Genomic DNA, 26,566 nt, shown 5'->3' with positions numbered 1-26,566 from the left:
GAATTTCCAAAATTAAATCGTTCTCATGTCTTCAGTTTTCTCCTTTACAAATCATTTAAAGCCATGAATTTTGCCAAAAGGAAAAAAAACATTCAGGGTTTTTTTTAAAAAAAGTTCAGGACTATCTGTGCTGTCAAAATTTTACATTCAAGTTTGCTTAATTCCTCCTCCTTGACATTTCGCCACACGTATAATTTGTTTCTCCCTGTTAAAACATGCCGGGAGCTATATTTAAAACCCACCCATCAGCATGAAATCTCGGGAAAGGCGTTTGGGAGAAAAGAATTGCCAATAGAAAGAACCACTCAGCCTCCTGGAGCTCTCTCCTAACAGTCTGGGAAGTAGGAGCCACCAGTGTGACCCTTCCACCAGGGGAAACTGAGGCCCAGGCAGCTCCTCTCCACGCAGGACCCCACTGGTGGCCGCCAGCGGCTGCTGCATCCGAGGCAGCGTCCCTCCCACTTGCCTAGCTAACCAGCGCCCCATTTCCTGATGAATTCATCAATCAGCCAATGTGCGCAGACACGTAGACAAAAAAAAAAAAAGAGGCTTCTGCTGTGTACTACACACCTGGAGAGGGGAAAGACAATCCTCTCCCTCAAGGAACGGGCATTCTGGCATTGGGAGTGGGAGTGGGGATGGGCTGTTGGGGGCCTGAAGGTCGTGCCAAGCATCCCTGGTACCTACTGCTGAGGCCGTTAGGGCAGACCTCGCCAGCCTCGCCAGCCGCCCCCTCTCCATTCCTCTCTGGAGGGCCTGGAGCCGTCTCAGCTCACTGAAGTGTTATTCAGTGTCTGCTCTTCACAGGTGGCAGCTTCTCAATGAGACGGTACTTCCTGAAAAGGGAGGAAAGATGACACATAAGCCCCGAATTTAGAACGAGGCTTAAGCATCATTCCCTCTCACTTGACATTTCCTTAAGAGAGGGAATAGAACTTGGGCCTTCTCCTGGAAATACTGCTGACTATGGACCAGGATGTCACCAATGGGAAGTGGGGAGGTAGCCCCGGGCACTGCCTGTGATGGAGGCCAGGGATCAGCCAGGGAGGCCAGGCCAGGGCCCTGGGAGGAGCAGTCCGGCCGACCTGGGAATGTGATGGCTCTTGGAGGGCCTGCCATACAGAAGGCAGCCAGCCTGTTCTGCTAGACCCGTCTGAAAGCCACGCAAGAAAACCCTAAAAAAGACACAGGCCAGGTGTCCGAGAAGAGGCTCCTCACTGAAGGGGGAGGGGCTGACGAGGCAGGGAGGCTTCAAGGTTTGTCCCCCAGCTGTGAAAGGTCGGGGATAGACCTCGCGACCAGGCTAGACCACACGTCCACTCTGCAGAATCTCTGGTTCTGCCTGCAGAAAAGAATATTCATTCAGGGCTTAGTATCAGGAGCCCCGACTTTGAGACCAGGCTGGATCTGTGGGACCATAAGCAGACTTCTTAACTGCACTGAGCCTCAGCGTCCTTCTCTGTAAAAATAATCCTGCCCCAAAGCTCATCAAGTAGGCACGGGGCGATTGGATATTTTCTATTTGGATGTTTATAGATTGTCTTCAGACTTCGATTTAGTTATGCATGTTACATGTAAACGTGTATGCCTGTGCTTATCGAGGTTTTGATCTATTTTAGTCAATTGTATGTTATATATAAATGTATGTATGTGTATATAGGTGTTCTTCATATTTCTATTTAATCATGCATGTTATGTGTAAATACATATACATGTCTGTGCATGTTTTAGACATTTGATATTTTGGTTTCATTATATGTTACGTATAACTACATGTATATGTGTGCGTGCATGTATGTATATATTTATAGATATATTTTATGTTTTTATTTATATATGTTATATACAAATGCATGTGTATATATATGCATGTATGTGAGTGTTTATAGATCTGTTTTATGTTTATGTATGCATGTATACATGTATATATTTGTGTAGGTTCACACATATAGAACCATATCTATATACATATGTATTGCTTTAGATATATGCATATATTTATATGTATGTGTCCATCCATCCATAAACCTATCTATATACATATGTATTGAGTATATATGTGTCCATACATACTTTTAAACATCTATATACATATGTATTATGTGTGTATATGTGTATGTGTATATATTTGTATATGTATGTGTCCATACATCCATGAACATCTATATATGTATGCATTACATTGTGTCTATCTGTCTCTCCACATCTATATCTCCATATCTATCTATCTATAATGGAATCAGAGGTCTTGCATTCAAACCCCCACCCCTGACACTCACTAGTGGGCATCGGGGGCACTTTACATCTCCTCTCTGGCCTCAGTTTCTTCACATGTCAAGGTACCAGGTGCACCTGCCTTAAGAGCATATTGTGAGGCTCAGATGAGCCTATGCAGGTAAAGTGCTTTCAAACCTCAGGTGTGTCCCTGCTGGCTGCTCTTGTTATTAATATCACTGGGACCCTAGTCCCAACATCTTCCAAGAGTCCCTGGAGTCACCTGGAATGTTTCCAGCCAGAATTACCATTGCCCCTTTTCTCCAGGCATTTCTTGGGCGGGTGGGTCAGCATGCTGGTCCTCGGGTGCTAACACAAGCTGCTCTTTCTTCCTTCTTACCCACAGTACTGCATCTGGACGGATGGGCTCAATGCCTTGCTGGGCAAGGACATGCTGAGTGACCTCACCCGCAATGACCTGGACACTCTGCTCAGCATGGAGATCAAGCTTCGCCTCCTTGACCTAGAGAACATTCAGATCCCCGACGCGCCTCCCCCCATCCCCAAGGAGCCCAGCAACTACGACTTTGTCTATGACTGTAACTGAGGGCACCCCTGGCCCTGACCCTGCCCACCCTGGCGCCCCTGCTGAACTCAAATACAGCTGCGATAACTGGAAACATGAGTGAGAACACACTTGGGGCCCCTTTGGTGTGATGGCCAGGGCCCCCACATCCTCCACCTCTCACCTCCACCCAGCATCTCCCCCTGCACTTCCTCCCTCCCCCCACCCTCTGTGCCAATCAGCAATTGATCGATGGGTCGATCATTTTCAGAGACTACAATGCTATACTTACCTTCTCACTGCTGCAGCCCAAGTATGGGATAGAGCAAAGTCCCACCATCGCCACCGAGAACAGTGAAGGGACCCGGCCTTGGGTTCGGGGATCACAAGAGCCGGTCTGCCTGCGCCTGCCCACCTTCCAGCCAAATGGCCTAGAGTAGACTGGCCGGGGAGCAGGCCTGGAAGCAGTAGGAGAGGGCAAAGACCAACCACCGCTCTCAAGAAGAATGACCAGGGCCAGGACCAGGGGAGCTGAGGACCGTTTATGACTCTAGTCTTCCCTTCATGCCTGTCTCCCCCGCCGTCCCTGCCCCATCACCTCCCCTTCCTCCTCTCCTCCCTTCCCTCTACAAAAACCAGAAGGAGGACCTCCATCCATCCCCAGGGCTTCACCACAGTTTGGTCTCCCAAAGAACGAAAGTGCTGGATTCACACCCTTAGGCTTCTAGCTGTCCCTGTTCCAGGCTTTCAGTTCTCACTGTCTTCTTTCTAACAGCTTCTAGGTTCTCCTTCCCCCTTTCCCCAGCTTTCTTCTAGTTTATTAACTCAAAGCACAAATTATGAAGCCCCTAGCTGTGGTCTCTCCCTTCCTCCTCCTCCTCCTCCTCTTCCTTTTCATCTTTTACCTTCCCTCTCTCCCCCACTCTTCCCAGCTCTCTTTCTCTTTCTTCTTCCTCCTTCTCCTCCTCTTCTTCTTCTTCTTTTCTCTCTCTCTCTCTCTCTCTCTCTCTCTCTCTCTCTCTCTCTCTCTCTCTCTCTCTCTCTCTCCTCTCCACCTCTCCTCCCTCTCTCTCCCCACCTCTCCTCCCTCTCTCTTCCCATCTGTCCCCTTCTCCCCTCTCCTTTCTCTCAGTTCCTCCCTCTTCTTCTGTCCCTCTCCTTCTTTTTGTCTCTCTATTTCCCTCTTTTTTCCTTCTCTGTGCATTTTTCTCTGTTACTTTTCTCTGTCCATCTGTCTCTCTCTGTCACTCCCTGTTCCCCTGCCTATTTCTGTGTCTGTCTCCTGTCTCTGTCTCTTTCTCTTTATTTTCTGTTCTTTCTCTCTGTATCTCCCTCCCTCCTCACACACACACACACACACACACACACACACACACACACGTGTGTGTGCATGCACTCATGCCCATGCAGAGTCACTAACCCTGAATGCCTTCCTCTCACCCTGGCTTTGGACCCCCCCCCCCAGGGCTCAGTGTCCCCTTCCTCGGGCGAGGGCTCTTGCTTCGCCTTGGGTTTCCCGGCATTGGTGGAGCCGCCAGACATCCCAGTTTACATTGCTGTAATCGTTAAGAGTGTTAGAAATCTGTGAGGGTTTTTGTTTTTGTTTTGTACAAAAGAGTCTAACATTTTTTGCCAAACAGATATATATTTAATGAAGAGAAGATATACATTAATGTGTGTACTTTTTGGAGGATGGCTTTTTTAATTATTTCCATTCCAAACATTTCCCTGAGAATAACATCCCTTCTCCCACTTGCTGTGTAATAAAATCTGCATTGTGATGAGCTGGGGAGCCAGCGTCTTCCTTAGAGCTGTGCAGAGGACCTGAATCTTTTGGGGCCAGACCAGCTCCATCTGAGCTAGTGCTACCTGGTCAAACATCAGTCTGGATGAAGAAGCACCAGGAGTCACTCATTCCTCCATGACTCATGGGAAGAAGAGCCTGGCTTGCAGTAGGATGAGGGGAAAGGTGAGAAATAGATCCTCCGGGGGCACAGAGCTCTCTGCTGTCTGCCCAAGAGACAGTAATGTAGTAATCTGGGTAATGTAGTCATTTTAATAATAATGCCAGCATTTTAACAAAAGGATGGTCATTTGGTCCTCTCCTTCTTAGACTAAAGACAATCCTGGCAGTGGGCTCAAGGTTTATAATTCAGGGGTGGGGAACCTGCAGCCTGAGGATTTGTTCTGTGAAGTTTGGATTCAGTCAAAGGGCCGCACTTGAGGACCTAGAAGATGAGGCCGCAGGCTCCTCACCCCCAGTTTATATGTTTTTTTGGAAGAGTGTTCGAAAGGATAGCAGCAAACTCTGATTGGCTGACAGTTAATGAAGTGGGCTCACTGCAATGAGGGCTGAGAGTAACATCAAGTCATCCTTGGACTAAGAGACCATCTCTCTAACCAGACCACCCCCAGCCTTGGGCAATCTAGAGCAGAGGCTCTGTCTCCACCCAAGCTTGATGGAATGGAATTCACTTTAGACTAGAGATTCCTCGTAAGGTTGGGTGAACTGGGATAGAGGGGAAGGTTAACTTAACCTTCAGAGACTGAGGTCTTGAAATGAGGATAGAAAAAAGGGGGAGCTCTGAATCTCCCCAAGTCATTGGTTATTAATAATCATTTCTCTCACCCAGAAGCTGTGTGGTTAACCAGGCTCAATGCCCCCTGCCAATCCAAGAGCAGGGGAGTTCCTGGGGACAGACGGGCCATGAGCACCATGTAGAATGGCCCAGGTACAGAGCTGAGTTATGGTGCACTGGTATTTTGGTGACCTTGCTTTGCCATTGCCATTCGTGGGGACTGAATTATGCCCAGGATGCCCATCCAGCCATAGGATCAGGGCCCCAGAGGAGATCATCACCAGGCACCTCAGCTTCTCTCCTGAAGAGTCCAGATTCCGATGTCCAGACAGAATCTCACCAGGAGTCGGTGACTTCTGACTTGAGGCCCTGGGGTAAATCCTTTAAACAGGTGCAGGATAATTTATTAGACTAAACCACAGGCATAAAAATTAATGTATATCTACATAGGAGACCCTGCAGGAAATCAGGCTAGGTCTGTCCACACAGACTTCAGATCAATGAGACAGAAGCCAAAGACTGGTTCATTCAATCATTCCAAAAACACTGACTATAAAAGTCCAAATACCAGTCCTGGCACTTGCAATTCACATGTACATGGATGAGTCACCTCTCCTTTAGGGCCTCAGTTTCTTCCTTGGTAAAATGGGGGGAGGGGTTAAGCTCAATGATTTCTTGAGTTACTTCAAGCTCTCAGTGTATAACCGTAAGTCCCTGACAGGTCCAGATCTCCTGCATTCTGAGGCATCTTCTAGTCACGGACTCATTGGAGCCTTGAAAGGGACTTTGAAGGCCCAGCCTCTCAGCTTAGCTGAGGCCCAGGACTGCAACAAATAAACCAGGCAAAAGCACACTTCCACCTAGTAAAATGCTTAGAAATACAATACAGCATCTGTCTAGCACTTGAAGGTTTCCTAAGCACTTTCCTCAAAACAGCTCCAGAAAGTAGGAAAAAACCTAGACTGTCAAAACTGGAAAGGACTTGGAGAGCATCTTGGCCCACCCTTTTCTTGGGGGGAACTGTCTGAGAAAGGGTACAAGGAGAGAAAGAGGTAAGGGCTTTTTTCTCATATTTCTGGAGAGCTACCATCCTAGAGAATTGTATGATCATAGAACCTCTCTGAGGCCATCTCATTCATGGTGAACACACAATATGACCTGTTTCTTCTCTCCCCTCCCATGATCATTGGTCCTCCCCAAACACTCTCACAACATGCCTCTCCCTTGCCACCCAACCCATGCATTTCCTCATGAGGTCTCCTTAATATGGAACACTACTCCATTCTACTGTTACGTTTTCTAATCTATTTCCTTTGAAAGATAGAGATCCTTGTAGAGCCATATTTGAGTCATGGGTCCCACCCAACTAAGACTTGGTGAAGCCAAGAGGTCAAATGGACTTCATTATATTAATAGTGTTGATTGACTCTGTTTATGTCTAAACCCCACACTCCAAACATTTCCACAAGCCAATGAGTCTTGTTACATGACCCACCCCCCTCCACCTTTGGCATTGTCTTCTGTCAATGACTTCCCCTGTCTAGTGATATTCTTCTTAACATCTTTTTGTGCTTGTGACTCTGGCAGTGTCTGACTTTCATCCAAGTTGAGAATTCTTCATTAAGCACCTACTGTGCACCAGGCATTGTGGTAGGCATGGGAAACACAAAGGGAATAAATCTTCAAAGAGTTCACATTCTATGGGAGGAATGCAACACGAACACACACAAACGATATAATTCAAGTGAGCTGTGAAAAGGACAAAAAAGAGGTCAAACATTGAGATTTTGGGTGATTTCAGGAGTAAAGGATTCCAGTAATTAGGTTGATCAGGGAAGGCTTCATAGAGGAAGTGTTACCCAACTGAGCCTCAAAGGGAAGATGAAAGTGGCTTGTGGCTATATTGGAGAGAAGAGACTCAAAGAAGGTCCTCCCAAGAGGGTGGAAGGATGAAAAGGGGTGACAAGATGGTATAACCAGTCAATTCTCAGGTTGCTGATTTTGTTTTCTACCAAGGAGAATAATTTTTGTGCTGGAAAAAGCAAAACAAATCCAAGGAAGAGGCATCTGAAATTGAAGATAAGTAAGGAGATAACAGGAGGGACCCAGCAGCCATTGATTGGTTTGGGTCACTAGATCCAGATGACCTCAATACCAGGATACAGAAAGACCATAGAGAATGGCAGAGGTACCACAGACCAGGAGAAGGGCAAAGGTTGGAGAAACAGTGAGATCACACTCTGTAAACTATGGGCCAGTGAGCCCCTGGGAAAATTTTAGGATGTATCATTAAAGAGATGTTCCCTGGACATCTAATAGAGGCAGAAAGATTAACATAGAGAAAGCAAAGCTAAATTAAGTAAAGATGATGACCAACTCACCTCACAGCTGTTAAACTTCTTAGGGGAGCACAGGAACTATTGTTGGCCTAGATTTTAGCAAAGCATTTGGGAAAGTATCAGATGCTGTGATTGTAGAAAGGACAGAGATCTGGACCACATGATGGTACAATCAGACGGTGTCAGAGCTAGACAATTGACTGGACCCTGAAAATGTCATTTGTGGATTGAGATCACCTTGAAAGGAAGCCTTTATCCGTGACCCAGGTAACAGCTGACTGTCACCTTTTGAAGTGGAATGAAGGAGGAAAAGAGAGTTAATGGGTTGGATTCCCTGATGTTAGGATCCAAGAGGAGAACTAGGCCCAGTCTAACAAGATGACATGTAATAGGGATAAATGTAAAGCCTGAGAGTTGGGCTCAAAAAACAAACTTTACAAGCACAAGAGGGATGCAACATGGTAAGATCCCAGTTTGTCAGAAAAAGATAGAATTTTAGTGGACTCCCCACCCTTTTCTCAGAATCATATTTCTAAATGCATAAAATAAAATACCTTGGATTACATAGGAAACCAACTATACTGAAATACAGTTTTCAAAATTTTTGCCTCCTTGAGAGTCCAAGGATCCCAGGTGAAGAATCCCTTGTGAAAGATGGCACCTTTGTGAGCCTTGAAGGAAGCTACACATTCTGAAAGGTGGAGGTAAGGACAGAGTTCAGTAGGAATGAGAAGGAGAGATGGAGAGAGGCCTGGACAAAGCACTGACTGGAGCTGGACAGCTGGGTCTAGAACCACGGAACACAGGAGGGGGCAGAGTGGAGTGAAGAGCTGGGTAGGGAGAGGCAGGAGATGTTGATAACAGCATAGTTGGGACATTCTGCGAACAAAGGACTTTGTTGGAAGATCTGTCGAGAAGGACTCAGCCTCCTCAGACTGTCATGGTGGATTGTGTGTATGATGGAGCACCTACTATGTGTCAGGCATTGTACTATGTTCCTGTGCAAGCTTACACTCATGCGCACACATACGAAGGAAAGGGTGAGGGATGCATTTCTCAGTCTCAGGGGACCAGCCCATTTCCTTCCTCCCAACAGTTCCTCCATCTGGCTTCCATCTTAACCATCGTTCATGTCCGTTGAGCATCTTGCCTGTTCTGAACCTGTTATCCAGATGGTTTCATTTGCTTCTCCCATCAACCCCAAACAATGGTAGATGAGCTGGGAGCCCCATTGTTTTCCCTTGACACCTGTGAATTCAGCACATATATGGGCAAGTGTGACAACAGGCACATGAGCCCATCCTGGCACAGAGGGATGGCCATCTGAACACCATTGAACACCACCTGGGAAATTCATCCTGGGCCTGCACTGTTCCATCTCCCTCCCTCTGGGAGCACATTTAAAAGGTGGGAGGGGCCATGATTGTCACCTCATTCAGCGTCTCCCATTTGTCTTTTAAAATGAGGAGTCTGTTTACACTCGTGATTTGGAATTCCTCCTTTCCCCCCAGGAGGGACTGACTCCCAAGGCCTCCTCCTAGGTGTGGGATGTAGCACTCTTCCCCTTTGTACAGAGGAATTAGCAAAGCTTTTCAGGAAAGAAGGAATGAGAAGAGAGCCTGGCAAAAGGATGACCATTATGAACTTGTAACAAAGCCTTCGCTGGCACTGACACAAAAGCCTGGGCAGGGGACTAACTGGTACAAAGGCCAAAGGGCGGTTCCACCTCTGGACACCCAGCCATCTCCATCACTTTTTCACCTTTGTTTCCAAACGCTGATCTCTAGGCTAACGCCAGATTCAGCCGCACGTTCCTGACCTCGGCCTCCTTATCGGCCCTGAGGAAGTGGAGGTTGCTTCCTGTCCTGTCTGTCACTGGAGAAGACAACCAAGAAGTCGTGACCTCAGGCACTGGGGCCAGAGCCTGGCTGCTGGAGGGAGCAGAGAGGCAAGCATTGGCTGGTAGCCTGGATGTCCATCTTAAGAGGGCCTGGGGCAGGCATCCTGCTGTCCACCCCTGGGCACACTTGGAGGAGCCCCTGGAAGTATGCAGGATAGGAAGTCAGCCCCTCCAGTCACGATTCTCTTCTGTGTCCATGTTTCTCTCCACCAGTGACCAGTGATTTCCATGAGGCCCAAACAGAGGAAACCAAGAGGTGTTTAAGGCCTCAAGGCCTACCCTGTAGAGAGACAGCTGGAGGACCCCACCCCCAACTGGGAATGACCTGCTGTCCAAGGGCTGCCATTGGGAAGCTGTGACGTGTGATCATGCTTGGTGATATATTCGAACACTTGGTTTTGCTGACATGACCAACACCATTCATCAATCAGTCATTCAAAAGAGGCAGTGCAGGGTGGTAGAAGTGCTTCACTTTTCTTCCTGGGCAAGCCCAGACTACCTCCATCTCCACACCTCTGTGACCAGCAGTCCCATCGAGCTACCTGAGGGCCAAGCCCATCGGGTCCTTTTCAGCTCTAGGCCAAGGATTCCTTGACCTTATAAATCACAAAGGAAGGTGCTTGATAAATTGGTATAAACCAGCAGGGAGCTGAAACCCCTCAGAAAGGCAGGCTCACTTTAATAATGTAGCAGATCTTTGATCTTGTCAGCATGAATGTCTCCTCCAGAATGCGGATTGCAGCCATCCCTGCTCTTTGACTCTGGTTCATGGCTTCCAATGAATCCACTGATGGGGGCTTGCCCAACATGCTAGGGGCCTTCCTAGATGTTCTGGCAGCACACGGATGCCAGTGGACCACATGGGCTATTCACCAGCGATCTCTCATTCTCATAACACAAGCCTGTTCCTGTCATACATCTCTGACTTGTTTAAAAACCTCTCAGTCTTGACAGGTTTAACCAAAGCCTGAAAGGCCCGTCCAGATTCACCATGGGCATTGTCTATTATTAAGTCTAAATGATAGGACCGCAGAGCTGGACCTCAGAGGCCACAGAGCCCAAACTTTCCCCTCGTTTTATAGATGAGGAACTAATCAATCAACAAATATGTAATAAGTGCCTCTTACATGCCACATGCAGTGCTGGGCGCTGGAGATAGAAATGCAAGGAATGAAACAAACCCTACCTTCTAATGGTCACACAGATGAGGCAGCATCCTCCGGCAGGCTTTGAACCCCAGTCCTGCTCAGCCAGCGAGAACAGACGGTGGCCAAAGTAGTTTAATGAAATCACTGCAGTAACATTTGTTCTTATTAGTAACAACTCGCTCCATTTGCATCACTTCACAATTTACAAAGGGCTTCAGGCTGTTTTCATGTGACCCTCGCAACAATCCTGAAAGATGGGCAGGGAAAGGACAAAGGAGAGAAATTCTGACTCAGAGAAAATATCTGGCTGGTCCAAGATCGCCAAGCTTGCAGATGGTGGACCTAGCACAGGACCTGGCTCCAGGATGTGTTCTGCTGCTGTGATCAGAGCTCATCAAGTGCCCCTGAACCTGGGGTGTGGGGGCAGGACTGGGGAGCCACCTGACCCTACTCTCCGGACGTTACAAGTGCCTTGGGACTAAGTGTTTCCAAACTTCTGCAAAAAGGCAAAAGTTATTTGGGAGCCAACACATGACACGATAATCAGCCATTAACGCCCCAGCTCCATCCGGTGCCTGTTTGTCCTAGACTCCCTCGCCCATGATCTAGCAGTCCCTGGAAGAATGCTATTGACCTCCTTAAATCTCTAGCAGGGGTCCTCTTCTCCCCCTCCCACCTCCGCCACCTTCATTCAGACCCTCCTCCCCTCTGGCCTGAGCTGATGGAACAGTCTTTCCTTCCAGGAAGTTGTTTCCCCTGCCTCAAGGCTCTTCCCACTTCAGTCCACACTTGCTAACATGATTTCCCAAAAGAGCAGATCTGACCATGCACTCTCCTACTCATCAAACTCCTATTACATTTCTAGGATCAGATGCAAACTGGTCTGTTTATCATTTAGAGCCCTTCAAAATACTGGCTCCAGGCCACCCTCACATGCTAATTACATAGTACTCCTCCTCAGTCATGAGTCTGTCTAGTCACACTGGCCTATTAGCTGTTCTTCATACTTTAGTCTCCACCTCCCATCTCTGTGCCTTTGGCCAGACCATGCCCTATGCCTGGGGTGCCCTCCCTCCTTACCTCTCCCTCTTAGACTCACTAGTTTCCTTCAAAGCTCACCTCAGGAACCACCTCTAGGAAACTTTTCCTGATCCTCTAAACCACTTGTGTTACCTCTCTACCCCTCAGTTACTTTGTATAAACTTTGTCTTCATTTTTAAATAGCACCAACTTCCCAGGTTGTTTTGAAGATCAGATGAGATAACTATTGTAAAGCGCTTAGCGCAGTGCCTGGCACATAGTAAGCACTTTATAAATGTTAGCTATTACTCACCTATCTATCCATCCATCCATCCATCTATGTCTATCTGTCTGTCTATCCATCTGTTTGTCTACCTATCCATCCATCCATCTATTCATCTATCAGTCTATCTATGCATCTACCATCTATCTTTCTATCCATTGTCTATCTATCCATCCATCTCTCCATGGGGAGGGAGAATCTGGGGAATGGAGCACTTGGGAGAGGAGGCTAGGGTGAGGCTGCAGGGATGGATGGAAAAAAGGGGTGAAAAAAGGGGTGCTAAAGAATTAAAGAGGTTCCAAGCCAACTTCCTCTTTTTGCTCCTTCTGTCTCAGACTGGCCCTTTGTTGGTTACTTAATTTTTACTCCCATCTCCAATGTGCATGTTTTTATGCATTAGGTCAAGCTCTCTTCAAGAGAGAGGAGAAAAATGACCTCCCTAGAAGGCAAGCTCCCTTCTCCCAGGGATGCAGGGGCATGGGCTGATCAGAAAGTTCAGATCATGATGAAGATGAAGCTGCCTTCCCTCCCTCCCAATGCTTCTGTAGCTGGAACGCCTCCCAGCACAGATGGGGTTTTAGGAGTCTCTTCAAAACAAGGAGAGTGACTTGGAAGGCTATATAATCATTTTAAAATACCTTTTTTAAAAGCAGCTTCAGGTCTCTAGCTAAGCCGCTCACACCCAGTGTGGTTTTTCCATAAATCCTGAATCATTTTCATTAACTACAAAAACAAAACAAAAAATACTCAAGAAATGGCCAGAAATGCTGAAGTTTTTGGTGTCCCAGAAATTTGATGGTTTTCAGTGGCTTGACTGGAGAAGCCAGCTGAAAAATAATTGTCCGTTTCATTCATCTGGCCAGTTAAATCCAGAGGAAAACAAAAACCAAGCAAGAGCTGTAGACAAGAAGTACGGGAGCGTGAGTCTTTGGGGACATCCAACATGGCAGGCAGAAGCTGTGGACTGAGAGTGTGAAGAGGGCTCACAGCTACCACGATCAGTGCTTGAAGACTCCCTGGGCTCTCAGTCTCAGAGTGTCTCAGGGATATTCTTAGGATGCAGACAATGGGTGGAGCTGGCCCACAAAAAACTGTCTGTGCCCTGGTATGGAGAGGAAGGTATTTGGAAACAAAGAATGACCATTAATAAAGAAGTGTAACATTCTATCTGGCTCAGGTCCTTCTTTCCCTCCCAGCCACCCAGGCTCATCCTTAGCTGAGCTCTGAGGTCAGGGCATTTTGCTCAGGTTCCTAGCCAAGAACATCAGACTGTGGAGAGATTCCTCAGCCCAGTGGGACGTTTGAGAAAAACAGTCAGGAAGAAGATTGAGGTGGAGCCAGAGACCTGGGTGGTGCCAGAGAGGCAAGGAGATGCTAGCATTTGGGACTGTGAACTCTGAGGCTGCCCCACCAGCCTCCGGCTCCCACTGTATCTAACAAAGAAACACTATTGGCACCCTGCAGGAGCCCAGAAAAATCACTTCTTAGCTTCCTTCAGCCCAAGCCTGCCTGTTTACCATGTCAAGAAAACAAGTTCTCTGATTCTCAGGACCTGGAGTTAGGAAGAACTGAGTTCACGTACTAGCTGTGTGACCTTGGGCAAGTCATTTAACCTCTTTGCCTCAGTTTCCTTATCTGTAAAACAAGGAAAATAATAGCAGTGCCTCCCAGGGTTGTTGTAAGGCCCAAATGAGGTAATCATTGTAAAGCACTGAGCACTGTGCCTGGCACATAGTAGGTGCCGTATAAGTGTTAGCTATTATCATCAGCATTACTATTGTATCTCCTCATATAAACATGCACAGTTGATTTCCGACAAATGCATTTCATGGCATGTAATTTTTAAAGCCTGTGTTGGTACAGGGTCTCTGCATTTAATTCCTCTTTGTCCAGAACTGGAGATTTAGAACAAAATCACCCTGGGCGGTATCAGGCCAGCCTTCATTTTATTTTATAAATCAACATTTGATTCTATTTGGTTTCTCTACCAAGCTCATATTTTTTAAGAGACGGAGAATCTGCCAGTGGAGTCCAGACCCTCCCACATTTCCTGCCTGGAGCCTGTATTATAATCTCCAGTGTGGGGGAGGGGGTGCACGATGATTTGTCAAGCCCTCTGCCTTCACCTCAGTCCCAAGAGGAAGGGAGAAGGGATTGAGGGGAAGGAGCTGAGCCGGCCAAGGAGGCAGAGATGTGGGATGCGGTGGTTTTCTAGTCCCTCCCCCCCTTCTGGATTGGAAAGAGAGAGTAAAGAAATGAAGTGGGTGGGGAGCTTCAGGTGTGAAGCTGGGGAATGGTTGGCTTTGGATCTGGAAGGATGAGGTATGAACTTCAGCTGCTTGGTTCATGTCTCAGGGCCTTGGTTTACATTTCTGCCTTTTTTTAAACTGCTGCCTGCTCCCCAACTGCCTGGTGCCCCTGGGAGGACTTAACCCTTTCAGCTCCAGAACTGCCGGTCTAAGGCCCAGACTGTTCCAGTAGGTGAGTGTTCCAGGTGGCCAGCTCCAGTCACGCTCCCTTCTGCTCCCTGGACTTGCCCAGCCTCCTTCCTGCAGTACATGTCCCCTCCTCATCCCACTTCCCACTTTCCAGGTATGAAAACATAAATCATTACTGGCATTACTGCACATGTGGTGGCAGGAGGAGGGGACTCTTTCTCTATTAAGAGCAGGGATCGTCCCGCTTTTTTACTCACATCCCCAACACATAGAAGACCTCAACAGTTTCCATTCCATGCTGTTTCCGGCTATTAAAAAGTAAGCTCCTTGAGGGCAGGGCCCATGTCATGCTTACCCTTCTATCCCCAATGGCCAACACAGTTCCTGGCACATAGAGGTTGTTTATTATTTGCTAGATTGGACAATTTTTGCATTAAATCGAAAGAGGAAAAATAAACCCATGCACCTCAGCTGTGCTGCATTTCTGCATAAGCCCCATGAGCCAGGATTTCCATATTCATCTCGACTAACATTTAAGGACTCTTGATCCAGGTCTGGCACTTCAGTTCTGGCTTCCTGTCTTTCCTGAACTTTCCCCAAGGGTACCTTACCCTCATTTGCATCATTAATGAGTTTTGACTCATTAATCTCTCCTTCTTCATCTAAATATAACCCAGGTCTGACAGGCTCTGGGAAGTTAGTCACAGCTTTGCCAGGCAGGCACAGGGCACCTTCTGGGGAAGGGCAGCCTTTACAACACTCTTGCAGATTTATCCTGCCAGCTGAACCTGGCTTTATGATGCCAAATGTGCTCTCAATTACCAATCTGCTGATGCTTAGAGCAGCCATGTAATTGATGGCACAGGGAGGGAGTCAGGGAGAGAGACTGAGAAATTAGCCAGGTTCTCAGTGGTGACACGCTGTCATCTGCCAAAAGGCCAGGTTCTCTCCCTGAGTCCCTCCTGGCACATCTCTCCCCCCACCCTGCCCAAGGCCAAGGGCTCTCACACCATCTTTGCCAATGATGGATTCCCAAGCTGCATCAGCCTGGAGAGCACAGAGCTTTGTTTTCCTCCAAATCCATCATTCCCAAGGACGACAAGCAAGCAAACATGCAAAAAAGACTGACTCCCCCAATGGGAGCATTTCTGAAGTGGGCTCCCTCTGAGCCAGGCCTTGTGCTAGGGGCTGGGGATACACAGACAACAGCACATCAGGTCCTTGCCCTCAAAGGGCTTCCATTCTAGCAGAGGAGACAGAGAGAAATACAAACTAGAGGGTGATTTTGTTGGGGAAGGTATCAGCGGCAGCTGCAGGATCATAAAAGCCTTCCCAGGGACATACTTGAGCTGAATCTTGAAGAAATGAGGGATTTTAAGAGGCAGAGCTGACAAGGAAGTGCGTTTCAGCACGGGGTAAAAGGCAGTGCCAAACTCTGAAGGTTGGAGAGCGATGACAATCACGGAGGGATTGCTAACCAGCCAGCCCCCACTGCCAGCCAGCCCCGCCTACCCCATCAGCTTCCCTAGATGGCAGGAGCCTCTGGGTGACCCCAATGGGCTGGGAGTCAGACCATTGGCAGTACTAGAGACCAGGGAGGTCAGGACTTCATTAAAGCCACATGGATCACACTTAATCACCAGGCCTGATTGTTCCACAGAAAGGCTGGGTCAGCAATTGATAAATGGTCAAAGGATATGAACAGACAGTTCTCAGATGAAGAAATTAAAGCCATCTATAATCATGTGAAAAATGCTCTAAATCGTTATTGATTAGAGAAATGCAAATCAAAACAACTCTGAGGTACCACATCACACCTATCAGATTGGCCAACATGACAAAACAGGAAAATGATAAATGTTGGAGAAGATGTGGGAAAATTGGAACACTAATACATTGTTGGTGGAGTTGTGAAATGATCCCCATCATTTTGGAGAACAATTTGGAACTATGCCCAAAGGGCTACAAAAATGTGCTACCAGCAATAGCACTCCTAGGGCTATATCCCAAAGAGATCAAACAAATGGGAAAAGGACCCACATGTACAAAAATATTCATGGCAGCTCTTTTTGTGGTGGCAAAGAATTGGAAATTGAGAGGATGCCCATCAGCTGGGGAATGGCTGAGCAAGTTGTGGTATATGAATGTAATGGAATACTATTGTTCTATAAGAAATGATGAACAGGCTGACTTCAGAAAAACCTGGGAAGACTTATATGGTCTGATGCTGAGTGAAGTGAGCAGAACCAAGAGGACTTTGTACACAATAGCAGCCACGTTATGCATTGACTAAGATTGTTAAACTGAACCCTTCTCAGCATTACGAGGATCTAAAACATCTCCAGAGGCCTCAGGATGGAAAATGCTGTCCACATCCAAAGAAAGAACTATGGAAGTTGAATCGCTATCACTTATTTTTACCTTCTGTTGAGTTTTGTTTCATCTTTCTAACGGTTCCTCCTATTGGTTTTAATTTTTACTTACAACTTCACTAATGTGAAAATATGTTTAATGGGTATGTAAATGTAAAGCCTACATCAGATTGTGCACAGTCTTGGGGAGGGTAGGGGGGAGGAAGGGGGAGAAAAATTTTCAACTCAAAAGCATATGGAAGTGATTGTTGATAAATCAAAATAAATTAATAAAAAAAAAATTTTTTTTAAAAAGAAAGTCTGGGTCAGGATCCCTGAGAGGAGTCACCTGCTGGTCTCCTGTGGCTGGCAGGAGGATGCTGACCAGCACACATCAATGCCATGGAGTAGCTTCTCCAAAGACTAGTCAACAGAATGGACCCAGTGAGAAACTAATAGAGAAGTTGGATCTCTAAAGCCTTTAGTCCTCACCAAGGGCATCTAATTGAACAAAGCCTAGGAGTGGTTGTTATGACTTGATAATCTTGAGATAAGAATGGAAAGAGAAGGGCAGAAAAATACACGGCGAGGGGATGAGGGTAGACGGAGCAAGGGGAGGAAAGGGAAGTCAGGGAAAAGTCTGTCCCTTAATCTGAGCGTACCACTGGGGGGGGGGCAGTGCGAGAAACAGCTGACACTAGCAGCTCACTCTTACTTGAGCTGGCCAATGAGGGAAGACTAGACAACACCCACAGGACTGGGCACAGAAATACATTTCATTCAACAGGGAAGTAGTCTAGAAAGGGGAAAGAGGGGAGGGGAAATTGGAGGGCATAGAGCAGCCTGCAAGGCAGAACCCTCCAGGGCTAGCAGGTGCTGAGCCTCACTGGTAAAGGGAGTTCCCCTAAAATTGGGGATTCTTAACATTTTGTGTGGAATGGACCCCTTGGGCAGTCAATCTGGTGAAGCCTGCGGACTGTTCTCTGAATCATGTTCTAAAATGCACAAAATAACACACATAGGGACACTGATTCTGTTGAAATAGCCATCAAAACATCTCTAAAAAACAAGTTCACAGAGCCCAGATTAAGAGTCCCTGCTCGATACAGATGAAGTCATGGCTCCAGTCAAAAAACAACAATAGCTCAGACCCTAGAAGACCAGAGGTGAATCTCCTTTATCATCTGTGCTGCAGTATCCCAAGGGAAAAAAAATCAACATTAACAACAGGGAGTAGGAAAGAGCCTGTGTGAGAAAGTCCTACCAAGGGCACGCCCCCTCTGTAGCCACCTCCCCCACAGTCTCCTTCCCACCACTTGGAGGTCCTGGAGAAACTTCCAGCCTGGGGTCCTATTATCCACATTGGGAACTTCCCAGAAACACTCTTCTCTCTCATTCTCCCCTCTGGTTCTAGAGCCATGAACCAGAATTACATCAGCTCTGTCATTGTTCCTAGATGGAGAATGGGCCCATCTCTTTCCCAAGGTCTAAACCATGTTGAGAGTAACCAAGGGGCCTCAAAAAACCCTGCTAGTGAGTTGGTACACAGTAGGTGCTTAATAAATGCTCTTTCCTTCATTTCTAGTGCAGTGGCCAGCCAGGCACTGCAGGGCTGAGGACACAGGGGCTGTGCCAGGCCTCATCCTGTCCCTGCCCTCTTGGTTTGCCCTGGGTGTCTTCCTTCCTCTGGGTTGCCTGTCTCCTCAACAGGGGGAGTAGGGCTTCCCAGTGCTTCAATTCCCTCCCCCTCCTGGGATTCCTAAGGAATCTTAACCATCTGAGATGATTGAGGAGGAAGCTTTGCCTCCTAAGGACACCCACAGAAGGAGGAATGCCTGACCGTGTCAGACCTGAGCCATACGTGCCCAATGCTTCTTGAGTCCATCTCAGTCACTCAGTCAATAAACGTTTATCAAGCCCTTCCTGTGTGCCAGGTGCTAGGGTTAAGGGCTGAGGAAGCACTTATAGAGAAAAATGAAAGTGTCTCCCTGGTGGTCCCTCCTAGGCAAGTGAGAATTTCTGTTGTTTTTTGCTGAGCAGGAGATGTCAGACACTTCTGTCAATGGCCACTTCTCTGGCATAGCAGAGCCTCCCCCCACTTCTTCAGCGTGGACATGAGGACCTGTCTGGAGAGCAAAGGCTTCAGAAGATGACCAGTGACGCATGCCGGGCCCCAAGCCTGGGGTTCTGTTCTGTGCCAATGTGCAGACAAGACAGCTTCAGGATGGGTTGGCATCCTTGAACTCGCCTGGGCCATCCGTCTGACAGAAGGAGCCTTTGGGGCATCACACAGCCTCCGGCTGCCCAAATGGGCAGGCTCCAGCAGGCTATCAGGACCCCCAGCTCCTCTTCAATCCACTCTCTTCTGGCTTCTTAATTGGATGTTCTTGGGAGTGGCCCTCAGCCACAACCTTGGACTTCATCCTTGAAGCCCAAACATGACTAAAGATTCATTCAGAATGAAAGGGCTCCCTCCCCTTCAGTCGCCTTATATGGTTTGAGCCCTCATCCTTATGACCTGTTTAATGAAGAATCTGGTTGTGTTAACTCGATCTGTTGTGATGGCCAGAGGGAAGAGGGTCAATACTCCGAGCCCCTCCTCCAGGAGAGAAGAGCCCTTGAGTCCTGGCTCCATTGCACAGTGAGCTGGAGCTCCTCCTCAGAGCCATGGGGCTGCCATGATGTCTTTGTCCAAGCCATCGAGGAGGATACTGAACAGATAGGACCAAGGACAGAGCTCTGGGATGGCCTATTTTACAGAAGAAGAAACAGAGACCAGAAAGGGGCTTATCCAAGGAGTGGGAGTCAGGATTTGAACTCAGGACCTTTACCTCCAGAGTTCTTTCTTTTGTATTACACTGTCATTGATCCACTAGCCAATATTCTCTGGGTATACCTGTTTCAACAGTTATGAATCTACTAAAACATATGTACATTCTAAAACCAACATAAAAACAAAGAGGAAATAACATTTGATCCTATCAGCCATAGGGAGCCACTGAGGTTTATCATTAGATGGCTCAGTGGGAAGCAAAAAGGATGCTCAATGGATAGCGTGATGAGCCTGGAGTCAGGAGGACCTGAGTTCAAATCTGGCCTCAGACACTTACTATCTGTGTGACCCTGGGCAAGTCACTGAACCAAGTTTGCCTTCTGTCAAATGAGCTAGAGAAGGTGATGGTAAACCACCTCAGTATCTTTGCCAAGGAACCCCAAATGGGGTCACAAAGAGTCAGGCACCACTGAAACAACTGAACCACAAAGATGGGTCAGTGGAGTTGGAGTCAGGAAGAACTGAGTTCAGCCACAGAGACTAACTCTGTGACCCTTAGCCTCTCTGTGCCTCAGTTTCCTCATCTATAAAATGGGGATAATAATGGCACCTACCTCCCACGGTTCTCCGGGATTAAATGAGATAATACTTGTGAAGGTGCTTTGCAAACACCTTAAAGTTCAGTATAAATGCTTGCTATTATTATTGAGTGAGTGTGTGGGAGTGGAGCAGGGGTATGTATGTAGGTGTGATATGGTCAGACTTGTACATTATGGAAAATCTTTAATGACTGAATGAAGGACGGTTTGGAGTGGGAAGAGACTTGAGGCAGGAAGATGAAGGAGTCTGTTCCAATAGTCCAGACAAGAGGGATGGGGGTCTGAGCTCTGGAGATGGGAACAGAGAGAAAAGGGCAGGAACAATGAGTGTTGGCATGTCTAATAACTAATTAATAATAATGACATGCCTCAACTGATCCTGATTAGACTGGATATTTTTGATTGAACGTGGGTGAGTGAGGGGAGCCAAGGAGGGCACTGAGTGTGGCTGCCTGGGAGGATGGTGGTGTCCTCCACTGTGATGGAGAAGTTGGGAGGAGGGAAGGATTTGGGGCAGAAGGGGGGTGAAGATAATGAAGAGAGATCTGCCCCCTGTGGCGATCCATCCATGCCAACTCAGTCTGACCAGCCCAGAGCAAGAAGGGGAGAGGTGGGACTCTCCCTCACCCATGGACCACCACCACGAGTGATCTAGATGGAGTAGAGCATGAGTGGGATGGGGAGGGGGTGGTGCAGATGGGGCACAGAATTTTCCCCTTGATACCTGAGCAACAGATGTGGGCACCTGGTAGCAGAGTTATCATAGCTACCTCTGTTGGGAACTTGGCCAGGGACAGAGGCGTGCTTTGGGGGGAGCATTGGAGGATCATGGGTGAAGGGTAGGTCTGCTTGTATTGGAGACTAACCCCATAGTTGGCTTTCAAGGGGAGGGTGGGATGTGACCCATCTTTCTACCCAGATCTCACAACTTTCAGAGTCAGACCCTGGGCCCTACTTTGTAGACTACTGATTAACAAGATAAAAAGGAATTTCAATTCCATTTGGTGGAAAAGGGTGAAAGTGGAGCCTTCTGTGGTGAATGCTTAATTAAGCAGGCTAGTTGCTGCACTGGGCACTGGCCCCTGGTTGCTTCCATGAGAGCTTGCCAGGGCAAAGAGAGCCCCAGAAACAGTGTCAGGCTGTGAGGATGTTGGTGAAAGGGGTGGGGAGAAATTCTGGGCAAGACTTTAGATATTTTACTGAAATCCCCAGACTGAGAAGAAATCTGACCCCACCTCCCCATGTTCATAAACAGGAAAGGTTTTGAAACAGAAATAATCCTCAAGCAGAAATTACAACCAAACTGTCTGTAGAAAGAGCATTTCTTTCCATTTTGAAGCATCCCACTGAAAGAGGGCCTTGTAGACTCCTGCATCCCCAGAAGGTTTCATTAATTCCCTTTCCCAGATGAAAACATCAAGGCAAGAAATACCAAAAGAGGAAGCCTCCTGTGCTGGGGAGACCACTGGCTCTGAGAAATGCTTCACAGAAGAAAACTGGCAGACCCCTCTAATACAGCGAAGGCTCAGCATTGCTTCTGACTCTTTGCTATCCTTGTTTCTAATGAAAAAAGCCAAATGGTCAGACAATTAAAGTAGCACAGGATGGTTTTAGAGCTAGAAAAAATGCTAATGAAATTCATCTGGATGAACAAAAGGTCAAAAATCTCAAGGGAAAACTTTATACATATATATACATATATGTACTCACACACATACATATATATATACACATAATTATATACATATATGCATATATATGAATGAGATAAACATGAAGTGAAATAAATATGTGTATGTATACACACATATGAAAATATGTGTGTATGTATACACACATATGAAAATATGTGTGTATGTATACATGTATGTATGTGTATATGTGTATGGAGGAAGGAGACCTCACTGTACTCTGATCTCAAAGGGTACTATGAAGCCAAAAAATTTGGTACTGGTTAAAAATAAATAGGTCAGTCAGTGGAACAGATGACCTTTCAGCCTGCGTTTAATAAACCCAGACCTCCTCACCACCTAACAAGAGCGTGGTTGTTGATGCAGGGCAGCCTGGTGGGAAGAGACCCAACTAACCTTGCTGGATGTCAGTTTTGTTTAATGTTTTAAAGACTGTTTGGAAGAGATAGATCTAGTGGCCATCAGTGGTGGAGCAAATGGCCCTGAGTGACAACAATAACATACATTTTGTGTTAATGCCATGTAATCTGCAAAGTCCTTCCCTCACAACAACTCTAGAGGTATGTAGAGTACTGTTATCCCCGTTTTACAGAAGAGGAAACTGAGGTTGTTGGGAAACTTGGATGAGTGGTTAGATGGGAAGCCCCTTACACATTTCCCAGTTTTGTTGAAATGTCAGTTATGATGATTAGAGATTGAAGCTTGCAACTTCCCAGGCTCTTGTCTAAATTACCAAGTGGGTGTGGACATGTGTGGGTGTGTGTGGGTGGGTGGGTGTTGGCCTCTCTCTACAGGAGATGAAGCCTCCTCGGGGGACCCACTGAGGGGCCGAGATGGTGACGGCAGGGCTGTGTCTGGTGAGACCCAGGAGATACTGAGGCTAAGTTCAGAGAGAGCCTCATTACCAGGGTGATTACCAGCATTTGGAGCTACCAGGTATCGGCTTCTCAGACGGAAAGGGGGCCTCCCAGAGAAGAACTGGAGGAAAAATGGAGTCTGAGTGGCATGCACAGAATGGTTCTTGAGAGCCTAAGCGGAGGAGATGGCTGGCCAACGGCAGCTTTCGAGGCCCAGCCACAGCTGCTCCAATAAGTGATGTCCGCTGGACGGGAGCCCACCACAACCCGGCTCCCACCTTCCTTTACAGCCTCATCTCACGCCTCCTCCTCCCAAGCACTTTGTGCTAGCACCAGACTGGCCTCCGAAGTTTACCTTCTTCCCCTACCCCCAACCCCAAGCCCCACCCAAAAGAGCAGACATGTTCAAAGGAAATTCCTGGGGATCTAATGCCCAGCCCAAAAGAATTCATCTCTCCAGCTGGCAGTTTTCAGATGGGTGAGAGAAATACTGCTGGCTGATTTTAGTCCCCTTGAGATCACCCTGGTGAGCTGCATGGAACTAGAGTTATTGGGACAATTATTTTGCTGATTATTAAAGAGTCAATGAAGGAAGGTGAAAGGATGTCCTATTGTCCTCCTCCTGCTCCCTCATCCTAGTGTGCCTGGGGCTCTCTCCTGGACCCTCTCCCCTTCTCTCTCTCCCTTTCCCTTGTTTATTTCATTCATTCCCATGGTTTGAGTAACTGCCACTAGCCACATAATTCTCAAATGCACATGTAACCCCAGTGTTGAAGATGTTTATGATTAAAGGGCCTGGGGATGAGGTTGGGAGATTTTCTTGTACTCTTGGCTTAACACTCTAAGCCAGGAAACCTGGGAAACATAATATTTGTTCTTCCCTACCCACAGAATACTGAGATTAACTCCCACTCCCTCCCTTTGCCCCAGTTGTAAGCACATAATTCACTCTATTGCAAGGGAAAGGTTTATTGCAAGGACAGAAACAAAATGGCTGCCCTTAAGTCCCTAGTAATCCCAAATGCTTTTGTGAAACCTCAGTCACTTAGAATCTCAAGTACAAGGGGTCTTCTGATGGACTCCTCCAGCCAGGTTCTGTCTTGGCTTTGTGAGAAAGTAAATAGGAGGCCTCATTTTTTTCATGAGTATCGTGACCATATGCAGTGAAGCATGGGGTGCCCTCCTTTGAGAGGTAAGAGTAACAGCCCCAACTCTGTGGAGTACAAATGCCCCACAGGACACTAGTTCCGCCCAGGTCTGGCTTGTGTCTGCCTCAACGGATTATCCCAGCTAGATCTAGGCAAATATGCAGGGTGTTCCAGAAGTCTTAAGGCAGTCCTAAGCTTTAAGAGCACTAAGACTTGCGGAACATGCTCTATTTCTAATTATGGCATGTCTGCTACTAGGCACTCCTGTGTATGGAGGCATGAACTTGCCTAAGGGTGTGACGTTAGTACCGGTCTCTTGCATTATGAAGATTCAAATAGAATTGGTGTTCACTCATGACCCTATGCCTCAGCCTTTATTAAAATGGATGAATGAATGAATAAATGAATGAAAGAAAAAACATTTATTAAGCATATACTATGTGCTAATCTCTAGAGACACGAGTCGAAAAGCAAGAGTCTCTGCTCTCCAGGACTTCACATTTCAATAGGGGGAGACAACAGACCCAGGAGGCTTCAGGGCAGGCCAGATCCAGCCTCTTCCACACCCCAGCTGTGCCTCCTTTGGATTTCCCTCTTTTTCTAGCTGGCATCTCCCAGGTCCTCAGGCTCACCCCTAGAGCCTTCCCCAATTCTGGTCTATCTCACACCCAGTCATTCGCAAGTCTTACGGATTCAACCTCTTTCAAATCCCTCGGGTTCTCTGGACTCATGGCCAACCCCCCACCCCCAGGCCAAGCCCTCATCATTTGTCCCTTTGATTAAGAAATAAAAAGTTCTGTCTCCTCTCTGAGCAGTGAGTCTCACTTTGAGAAGACGATCCAGTGATCTGAGGAGCTTGGGATGTTATGCTGGAAATGTGTCTTTGTTTTCATTACTTGTTCAAAGTGTTGTTTACCAGAAAGGCTGTCCACCGTTCATGGCAGGGGGTTGTGGCTGTCTCTTCCCTGACGTCCCTGCTTTTAAGCAATTCCATTGCACCTAGCTTTTCTATGCAAACTGTTAATGGTATTAATTGATAGTCTGTTCTCTTGGAACGTTAAAAACCTCTCAGTGGACCTTATCTTTGAGAAGAGAGTCTGCCAGCATTTTCTGCCTAATGCTTCCAGCCTCAGTCTCTATTCCAGTAAGGGCTTGTTCTTGATACATTTGATATTATGGATTGATTTCCTCAACACGTTGAATTTGTCTCCTTAACCCAGGGCCGTAACAATTGCCTCCTAATCTGTGTTCATGCTCTCAGCCTCCACCCCTCTCCAGTCTACCCACCATGCTGTGGCCAATATAATCAAGCCTGTCCTCCTCAAAAACTTTCCATAGCTCTCTATTGCTTCCAGGATAAACTCTAATCTCCCCAGTCAGACATTCAAGGCCTCCAAAATTGGGTTCCAATTGACATTTCCAGACTAATTTCACTTTACTCCCCTTCACACCCTCTCTGTTTCAGCCAAATGGAGCAACCAATCGTTCCATGGCCCTTCTTTCTCCTGCCTCAGCATGTGTGTATAATCCATCCCCCTTGTCTGAAATGCAGGCCCCCTCCTCATCTCCAGGTCTCCTGGACCAAAAGCATCCTCTCCCTCCCCAATTTTCCTGGATCACATCATCTGGAGCTCTGCCTTGCCAACTTCACGTTGCACTATGCCTCATACCTGTCTATGCGTGAGTCCATCTTCCCTAGTAATTTGTAACCTCCTTAAGGTCAGGACCTGTGTTGGCTCTCACTATTGTGTCCTCAGTGCCCAGCCCAGAGTCTTCATCTACATCAGTGCTTCAAGGATCTGGAATTTCATCAGCGTAAGCACACCCTTCATCAATGCAGATTTCAATCCTGTTGTGCCTTTACAGCATTCCAGGGTTGTTCTGGCTGAAGAATTCAGAAGTCCTTGGCCAACTGGATGTGAGCTATTCCAAACATAGGCTGGTCCAAGGATGATGGAAATACCATGAGGATGTTCTGAAAGTTCTGAAAGTCCTTCCAGCTGGTAAACCCTTCCAGAGCTTGTGTTCCTCTGCTATAGCCTTTAAGAAACAAGGGTTGCCTCCATGCTGCCACAAAGAGTTGGAGTAGGACACTGGTAAAAGGCCCTTCACCACTCATTTTCCTCCCTCCTGTCTTCAGAATTTCATTCTTGAAAACTTTCTAGCCTACCCTGGGCTGAATACCCTGTAAAATGTTAGTCCATGAGATCCCCTTTTCCTCCCTTTGATCTCATTGAAATCTGACCTCCCAAGATGTTGGGTGCATTTCCAGCAGTTCAATGGAGGGAATGTATCTTGGCTCCCTCTTCCAGAGCCAGGATGGGAAGAGTCTCTTTTCCAGTGCTAGGGGCTGAAGCCCCAACATGCTGTGTTCCACTCACTCACTGTAGCTATGGGAGACTAGTGTCCTAGGTCCATTAGCCAACTAAACCACTCTCCTCTCTGGGGTGAATGGGATCAGGTTTACTACTATTTCTACATAACATCCTTCCTACAAGTTCACATCCAAAGGTGGTATCTATGCTGGATGAATCTTTCTCTCAACCACTGCTGGGTCAAAGAACACTCCCCAAGTGTGTGGTCAACTGGAGCCATTGATGCTAGGCTGCGGGCAAAATCTGATGTGGACTTGAACTCTCAGGATCCCGGGCCTTCGTAGCT

At 47.2% G+C, this 26,566-nt stretch overlaps 1 protein-coding gene across 9 annotated transcripts in view; it reads left to right on the top strand.

Moving 5' to 3' along the window:
* The window catches only part of ELMO1 (engulfment and cell motility 1), a 411,711-nt gene extending 407,148 nt beyond the window's left edge, over positions 1–4,563 (top strand). For all 9 annotated transcript variants that reach the window (XM_078152030.1, XM_020964349.2, XM_078152032.1 and 6 more), the window contains one exon: positions 2,621–4,563. In XM_078152030.1, the coding sequence (XP_078008156.1) occupies positions 2,621–2,821 (201 nt within the window). In that variant the 3' untranslated portion in view covers positions 2,822–4,563. The remainder of the gene's footprint in view (positions 1–2,620) is intronic.
* The last annotated feature ends 22,003 nt before the right edge of the window (positions 4,564–26,566 follow it).

The sequence above is a fragment of the Phascolarctos cinereus genome, unplaced genomic scaffold, assembly GCF_003287225.1.
Source record: "Phascolarctos cinereus isolate Bilbo 61053 unplaced genomic scaffold, phaCin_HiC Scaffold_4;HRSCAF=312, whole genome shotgun sequence".
Classification (NCBI taxonomy): Eukaryota; Metazoa; Chordata; class Mammalia; order Diprotodontia; family Phascolarctidae; genus Phascolarctos; species Phascolarctos cinereus.
This window is presented reverse-complemented; position numbering and strand designations above follow the sequence as displayed.